Here is an 8,375-nt window from a genome sequence, read left to right as displayed (position 1 = left end):
TCCCTTCGGTACTCCTGCTGGCCACACTATTCCTGATACAAGCCAGGATGCCATTGGCCTTCTTGGCCACCTGGGCACACTGCTGGCTCATATTCAGCCAGCTGTCAACAAGTATCCCCATGTTTTCTTCCACCAGGCAGCTTTCCAGCCACTCTTCCCCAAGCATGGAGCGTTGCATGTTGTAATGTTGTGCATTAGGAGTAACTCACAACATTTTGTGGACATTCAGTTTCATCCTTTCATCTAGCTCTGTTCTGCAACATAACCCATAACCTTTACATATTTTTATATGTAAAAACTCTTTAATGGAATAATTTGAGGTCAGAACAACTAATTACTATGTATTGCTATGTGTGTGTGTGAGGGGGTGCACACACGGAAGCAGCCCTGCTCACTCAGGTTTCTTACACATGAAAAAAAAAGAACAAACTGTTTCAACAACAAAATAAATTAAGAAAACTCCAATGGGAAGATGCATAAAAATAAGGCAAAGAAAGGTAGCAGAAAGATGCAGAAATACTCTTTCTGAACACTGTTCCTGCGCTCCTGATGGTTTCTCCTTTTGCCTCCAGGATCCCTCCCAACAAGTGTCAATACAACTGCTTATGGAGCTGCACAATAAACCAAACGCTAACAAATTCAGGAACAGCACTTTCAATATCGTGATTCATAGAATCATGGAATGGCTTGGGTTGGAAAGGATCTTCAAAGATCATCTGGTTCCACCCCCCCTGCCACAGGCAGGGATACCTTCCACTAGATCAGGTTGCTCCGAGCCCCGCTCAAACTGACCATGAACATTTCCAGGGACGGGGCATCCACAACTTCTCTGGGCAACCTGTTCCAGTGCCTCACCACTCTCATAGTAAAGAATGTCTGCCTCATAGGCAAGCTAAATCTACCCTCTTTTAGCTTAAAACAAGTGGCCCTTGTCATATCACTACAGGCCCTGTTAAAAAGTCTCTCTCTGTCTTTCTTATACATCCTCTGTAAGTACTGAAAGGCCACAATAAGGTCTCCCCAGAGCCTTCTCTTCTCCAGGCTGAACAACCCCAACTCAGCCTTTCTTCACAGGAGAGGTGTTCCAGCCCTTTGACCATTTTCGCAGCCATCCTCTGGAACCACTCTTAGCATGAGCTCTTTTTCATACTTAACTGCATTTCCTTCTTTTCCCTATTGAATAACCCAGCAAAACCTGTACTCAATGACTAAAACTCCTGATATTCCTAAGCCAGACAATGACATCACATGATGCCAACAGAGTAGCTGGTAGAAACGCCTCAAACTTTGCGCCAAGCCCACAGCACTGAGACATTGAATCACCTGGGAGGATGCTAGCCTAAGGCTCTAGAGTTGTTAATTTTTTCATGCAGACTCACTAGAGTGGTAAAATGTAAGAGCAATTCTTAATGGCAGCGTCTAGTATTGAAGCCAAGTGTCTGTATTTTGAAAAGAAATGAAAGTAAGATTTTCAGTCTCTCAAGGTTTCTGAACCTCCAATAAAAGATTTCCCCATTACAAAGAAAATTCCCTCTCCAAATTGGTTACATCTTACCTCTGCAGGATCACAAGCTCTGAGATTTTTTATTTTTTCATCCAAGAAATGGAAGACTCTGATAGCCACTGAAAAATAATTTTCCTTCATCTGTGTATTGCAGCAGCACTGAACAAGCACTGAACCAATTATATGAGTAGTTACTTTCTGTCTCATGTTGTCAGATTCCATTTCAGCAACGAGTATCAGATCATCAACCTTAGAAAAGGGAGTGGAGGAAAAACAACAACAGAAAGTCTGTAAGACAGTGGCACTTCATTATGACTTTACACCGTGTGTCATTTGCATGTCCAATTAAATCCCTGTTACTTTCTATCATTGGTAACAAATTACTGTCTTCAGAACCTGGGAATGCACAAATACCTGTTTCTATGAACTACCCATAGGTATACTTACTTGTTTATTCTCTAGAATTTTTTTCCAGGAAACTAGAAATTCCTGGAATTGAGTTACTCTAGTAATTTGTCAAATTGGTAACAGCTTTGCTTCTTCTTTTCTTTATGTTAAGGTAGAAATCTGTTTTATCTAGATTGTACTGGGGTTTGTTATTTTATATATATATATATATATATATATAAAAATGCATATACATATATATAAAGGCACATACATACATATATATATGTATGTATGTGCCTAACAGCTTGATTATGGCATACTAATGCTAAGAGGTGCACATACCAAGTTCTATATCATATTTGTTCTACTGTGCTGACCACGTGGAAAGTAAGATCTCTTAAGGTTAGGGTAACATGGTACACATACCATTTGCAATAGTAAGGAAGGGTCCCCTGAAGTCATGTTTTTAGAAAACAGCAGAATCATTTTCTTGTTGGCCACTCCAATTAACTCAGCAAAACTGCTAGATTTAATTGCCTCTTCGAGAGCTATTACAAGGAAAAAAATAACAATCAGGAAATCTAGGTATAAAAGTCACATATTAAAATGCTGATGGCTCAATAATATTTAGAAACAGTCAGAAACATACCAGACAATTTCTTCATCTTTTCAAGGAGCTTTTTAAAGACCTCTATTTGCACTCATAGCATGATAGCTTGTCAGTGACAGCCAGTCTCCTCCAGTAAGTGTTTAGGTTCAATAACCATGACGCCCTAAACTGTCACAATTTTTCTTTTACCAAATTAGTTACAATTAATGCTTTACCTTCTGGCCAACCTTTCAGTAAAGGGTGTAAGGAGCAGAGATCAGATTCTGACAGACAAACAGCCATTTTCCAATCTGAAGATTTTGAATTCGCATTAGTGATTACCATAAAAGGCAACAACTGCATTACTGCTTCATCTAGTAGTTCTTTTTTCTCTTTCAAAACCTCCTCTTTGACTAAAATTTTTATTGCTCGCTCCAGAACCTTGTACCTGAAAGAGAACAAGTGATGTTCAAAACCCATTGCTCAATCATACTAGCAACACTTAGAATCATAGAATGTTTTGGGTTGGAAGGGACCCCTAGAGGTCATCTAGTCCAACCCCCCTGCAGGAGCAGGGACACCACTAACTAGATCAGGTTGCTCAGAGCCCTGTCCAACCTGGCCTTGAATGTTTCCAGGCATGGGGCCTCCACGACCTGTGGCAACCTGTTCCAGTGTTTCACCACCCTCATTGTAAAGAATTTCTTCCTTATATCTAGTCTAAACCCACCCTGCTTCAGTTTAAAACCATTACCCCTTGTCCTGTCACAGCTGGCCCTACTAGAAAGATTTTCCCCATCTTTCCTATAGGCCCCCTTTAAGTATTGAAAGGCTGCAATCAGGTCTCCCCGCAGCCTTCTCTTCTCCAGGCTGAATAAGCCCAACTCTCTCAGCCTGTCCTCATAAGAGAGGTGCTCCAGCCCTTGGACCATTTTGGTAGCCCTCCTCTGGACCTGCTCCAACGTTGCATGTCCTTCTTGTGCTGAGGGCTCCAGAGCTGGATGCAGTACTCCAACTACTTCTTTGATTTGTTCTCCATTTTCCATGGCAATTTTCCAAATCCAAATAGCAGTGAGAACAAATAAGGAACTCATGGAAAATGGTATGCAAATGATTGAACATTTATCTTGTAACTCAGCACAGATATAGCATAACAAAGTATTTGAAGTGAAAAAACAGGTTTTAAAGTATTCTTTAGAGTTACATTTTTACATTTGATTTATACAGAAAGAATGTAGACTGAAAAAAGGCACAAACATACCACTTTCCATCCTTTGAAAGATCAGCTCTCTGGAAGATGTTCAAAAGACTTGATACTACTACTTCTGGATTCACTTGCTTCCTGAAAATCTGAAAAGTAATCAAGAAAAGAAATGAAAGTAGTATAAAATAGAAAATAATTTACCATACCATAATGGAAAATGCATCTGCTATACCAACTGGAAACAAGGACCAAACATCACGAATTGCATTCCTATTGATGATCATGTAGATCATGTAGATAGAAATACTATCAGGGTAAACAAAAGTTGTAAGGCTGCCCAGTATGCTCTCTTGACATGCTGAAGTACGGAGAATTTATCGAATGCAGAAATGTTTGGTAAAATTCATAAACAATAAGCAAAATGCTTCATAATTAAATCAGAATTGTTTTCACTTTACATAGCATCTGTATGACAAAAATATAAGGCACATTAAGAAAAAATACTAAAGTTTCAAGCAGCACTCACGCGCTTCTATTCCTATTTTTTAGTGATGGAGAATGAATGAACACACAAGACCAATTATGCTACTGCTAATAATATTCTCCACTACTACTAGCAGAAGCAACAAAGACAGACTGTTATTCTAGCTGGAAACAATCAGTGCAATGCGTACCAGAGTCCTATCCAGTAAATCTGAGCTGGAGGTTAGTACTTTGCCACTATCAACTGATCAAATGACTCTCATATGGAAAAACTCAACTGAGCACTTCTCACTAGCTTAACGACTTGTCACTGCACCATTTTCCATCCAAAAGGCAGATGACATGGCTTGCATTTTCAAAGAAAAATGCACAGGATAAGCAAAAAGCACACTTTAAATAATAATCAAAGATTAAAATATGCTTTAGTAGCTACATAAAAAAATACCAGTAAATTCAGGTTAACTGCAAACATTTTGGAAAAGATCAGGAAGCAGAAATCTGTGGGGGGGATTGTGAGGAAGAACACAAGCCTCCTAAATTTGTGCTGATTCATCTTGTTAAAGGACAAAATCCATACACTAAGGACATGAGTAGAAGGGGGGGAATTACAAACAATACATTCCAGACGCACATGTTCAAGACCAGCCAAAATCCCTCCTGATGTATCAAAAGATACACACTTACCTCCAAAGAACTGAGAGCAGACATTACAACATCTCTGTTGTCATCCTTGAGCCGACCAAAAATTGCTTCTTCTATAAAAGACTGATCAAAGCCTTCCTGAAAAAATAAAAGGGAAAAAAAGAGTGAAAAAAAAAAAAATTTGTTGGTAGCAAAATTTACAGGATTTTAATGAAATATCTGAATCCTAGTACAAGAAAAGTGGTAACATCATCTAAATTAAAACTCAAATAACATTCAGGCTAACTTTCAACAACAAAAGAAAGGAAGAAAAACGGAAGTATTTATTAACTTAAGATTTTATCTTAGACTATAAGCAGTTTAATAAACAAGAACTACATCCAGAGTCCAGAATAGGGGGAAATGGTGACAGAAGCCTAGTGAAAACACCATGAAAAGCAGTGATGATGACATATGAATAGTTTAACATACCACTCATCTTCAACTGATATGTCTGGCAAAGAGCTGTTTGAAGACATTATATGTTACGTCAGTTCTGTAAGTGAGAGACTCAGGACACAAACCTTTGATGTTTCAATAACATCTTTCAAATGCTGAAGAGCCAGGACCCGCACAGCTGGCTGAGGATGATTCAAACTCAGTAGAAGAGAGGTATCAGAGTCTTCCAGAAACTGAAATACAGATTTCAGAGTGATTCAGTGCATGTTAAAAATGCTTTAAGTATACAGAAGGATAACAGGAGAAATTCTTTCAGCAATTTTTTGTTCCAGAAAAAAACCTCCATAATTCAGACTCAAAAAGCATCAATCACAGAACAACAATGTTTTATAACTCTTACGAATTTGGTCTTCTTCACCTTGGCAGACAGTTTTTGGAATATAGCTTGAAAAGTACAGTAAGCCATGGACACCTTTTTGCCCTAGAAAAGCACTACACTTATCTAAGGATTCTGAGAAAGCTGTAGTGACAATGTCAGTGTGACACAGCACAAACCGTTAAAAAGGCATCCCTGCCAGTCCAATTGTGTGCGCTTATCTCGGGAACCTTAAAAGCTAGGAGAGAGTCATATGCCTTTGTTCTGCATGCCTCGTTTTTCTGTTAATCCACTTGTTATTCAGTCATAGAATCTGTGCCTTTGTTAGACCAGTACAAAAATACAACAAAGCACTTCCTTATGTAGTTTATCATCTTTTCCTAAGTGCTTTCAGTCTTTCAGTCACTGCAAACAACAGTCATACTAACCATCTCTTAATAATAAATTCCTTGGACAGATCTGTTGCACTCATGGTTATTCTGTGTTAGGCTGAGTTTCAATTGCTCTTCAGATATGGCACAGGAAGAACTCTGTAGTCACTCTATTCTTCCATGTTACTGACTGTAAACATTCATTAAATCAATGCAACAAAAAGGACCAAGCCACCTTCTCTCAACAGCGATAAAGTTGTTTGTCAGCTTTCCCAAAACAGACACCTCTGACACTGAAAAAATCTTTAGGTAAGATGAGGCCTTGATGGGTACCACGACGTTGTCATTATCAACCACTACAGTATATGTAGTGGCCATGTTCCTAAGAAAAAAATAATTGATAGCAATCGGGGCAGGTGCAAATGTGTAAATTTTAACCATTAAAAAAAGCTCACACTCATGACTGTTCATGATAAACACGAACATAGAAGATCTGACAGCTTCTGATTTTACCACAGTTTTGATCAAAAAATTACATATAAATAAGTTTGGGTTTGGGTTTTTTTTTTGATGGGAATGGTAGAGATTTTGTTTAGAAAGAGGAAGAGAGAGCATAACTTTACCAAAATATCTGCCTTCTGACAGTATAACCAGGTAAGAGCTAGGATCATGAACTGAGCTTCTACCTACCTTGTATTTGCCACAGCTTAACGAAAGAGAAATAAATTGCTGAAAAAGATTTTGATCAGCCTCATCTGTGTAATTTTCCAGATGCTTCTCCAACACAGAGTCTAAGGCTTTAGGATACCTGCCAACAGACAAAACCCCCAACATTTTCCACAGAGCATTACAGATGAACATGTATTTACTAGAGAAATATAGGGAAATACAAAGAAGCTGAATGCACATGCACTCATCTGAACCAGCTATTTTAAGTAGCTTTGCAAAGGCAATTGACCATTATGCAATTATGCATATGCAGAACGATATGCAGACCACTAGAATAAATAATGAGCAGAAAAGGTCATGCTAAACAGCAAACAGCTGTACAAAGCCAGAAGGTCTGTGTCCATGTATTACAGCGATAACAAAATATATAAGGACAGATCAGTAAAATAAAATTTGGACAAAGATTAGGAGTCAGTCATTTTTACTGTACTTATTTGGGCAAGAATACTGTGGTTACTACACCCAATAGGCTAAGATCATAGTTGACATCACCACTCTACAGATTGTGGGTCTGTCATTGAAAAATAGAACTTACTTTCTCTCAAGAAGTCTGATAAGAGGAAGCATCTTTTGCTTGAGTGCGGCCATTTTGGTGGGATTAGATTCAATCTCTGTACCATAGGAGATAAACTCTTCAAGAAACTTGCTAAAATTACAAACAAAAGAAATAGCCATCATTTTTTGGATAGTACAGTTTTAATTGATGTTATAAAGCACACTGCTAAATAGGTGTTTATGTACTGTATGTATATGCATTGCTTATTGCAAGTACAGATTTGCTCTTGGCCTGAAGTTTCACTCTGTCCCACAAGTACTCCCACAAGTGCTAAAAGTATGGCTCTTCTGGATTACTGAATGCTTCAGTTTCAAAATCCAGGTTTGGAGTTAACTTATGAACTCAGAAAAACATGCTCGTATAATACTAATGCCACTGTCAGGAATTAGTTGCTATTAAACCAGAAATGAGTGTAGTACTGCAGAAGAAAAATAATCAAAGTTAACTCACGAAGCCAACAGGTGATCTAAATCCTTTTCCAGTGGTACAGTCTGAAGAATAGCTTCAAGATGTCTGATGTAAATCTGATTCTCTGTCCCCTCAGATTCTTTCTGTTCCTCTAAGGACAAAGCATAATCATAAAAAATGAACAATGGTTTGAGAATAACCCCCTCACACTGATTAAAGTTAATAGCCTGTACAGGCATCATCATCTGGTGAACCAAGCACACAACTTGAAGACCACAATGTTCATTGATTACTAGCACTAACTCTCTGTGTGCTGCTCACAATGCTTTATACCAATGTCATTAAAATGCCAAACGCTCTATTGCTACCAATAAATTCAAGTATGCTTTGGAATGTTCCAGACCTGCTACCACAACCTGTGCCAGCAACTCCCTACAGCATTCCTTGGCATGAATCTGGCCCTTGTCAACAAAGAGCTTTCCCAGCCATGATTTGGCAGTTACAAGTCCAGAGTGCAAACAGACCTACTAGTGCAGACACAGGCTACTACCACATGCCAGTCGGCCTTGCAGTCCTGGACCGTTCCCAGGCATGTTTAATTCACCAGGTAAACACAGATCTCAAACTACATATGAACTACATGTAATCTACCTAAAAAATATTTTGCAGTACTACAGTACATCTC

General features: G+C 38.6%; 1 protein-coding gene across 1 annotated transcript in view; it reads right to left on the bottom strand.

The window, feature by feature from the left end:
- The window catches only part of HEATR1 (HEAT repeat containing 1), a 38,490-nt gene that overhangs the window by 22,919 nt on the left and 7,196 nt on the right, over positions 1–8,375 (bottom strand). Inside the window, exons 8-16 of the mRNA XM_035899682.1 lie at positions 7,733–7,841; positions 7,262–7,372; positions 6,688–6,805; positions 5,376–5,483; positions 4,855–4,950; positions 3,745–3,833; positions 2,720–2,931; positions 2,321–2,442; positions 1,556–1,753 (exon numbers count right to left, since the gene is read on the bottom strand). Of these exons, the coding sequence (XP_035755575.1) occupies positions 1,556–1,753; positions 2,321–2,442; positions 2,720–2,931; positions 3,745–3,833; positions 4,855–4,950; positions 5,376–5,483; positions 6,688–6,805; positions 7,262–7,372; positions 7,733–7,841 (1,163 nt within the window). The remainder of the gene's footprint in view (positions 1–1,555; positions 1,754–2,320; positions 2,443–2,719; positions 2,932–3,744; positions 3,834–4,854; positions 4,951–5,375; positions 5,484–6,687; positions 6,806–7,261; positions 7,373–7,732; positions 7,842–8,375) is intronic.

This window comes from Egretta garzetta, unplaced genomic scaffold, assembly GCF_000687185.1.
Source record: "Egretta garzetta isolate BGI_Z169 unplaced genomic scaffold, ASM68718v1 scaffold118, whole genome shotgun sequence".
NCBI lineage: Eukaryota > Metazoa > Chordata > Aves > Pelecaniformes > Ardeidae > Egretta > Egretta garzetta.
This window is presented reverse-complemented; position numbering and strand designations above follow the sequence as displayed.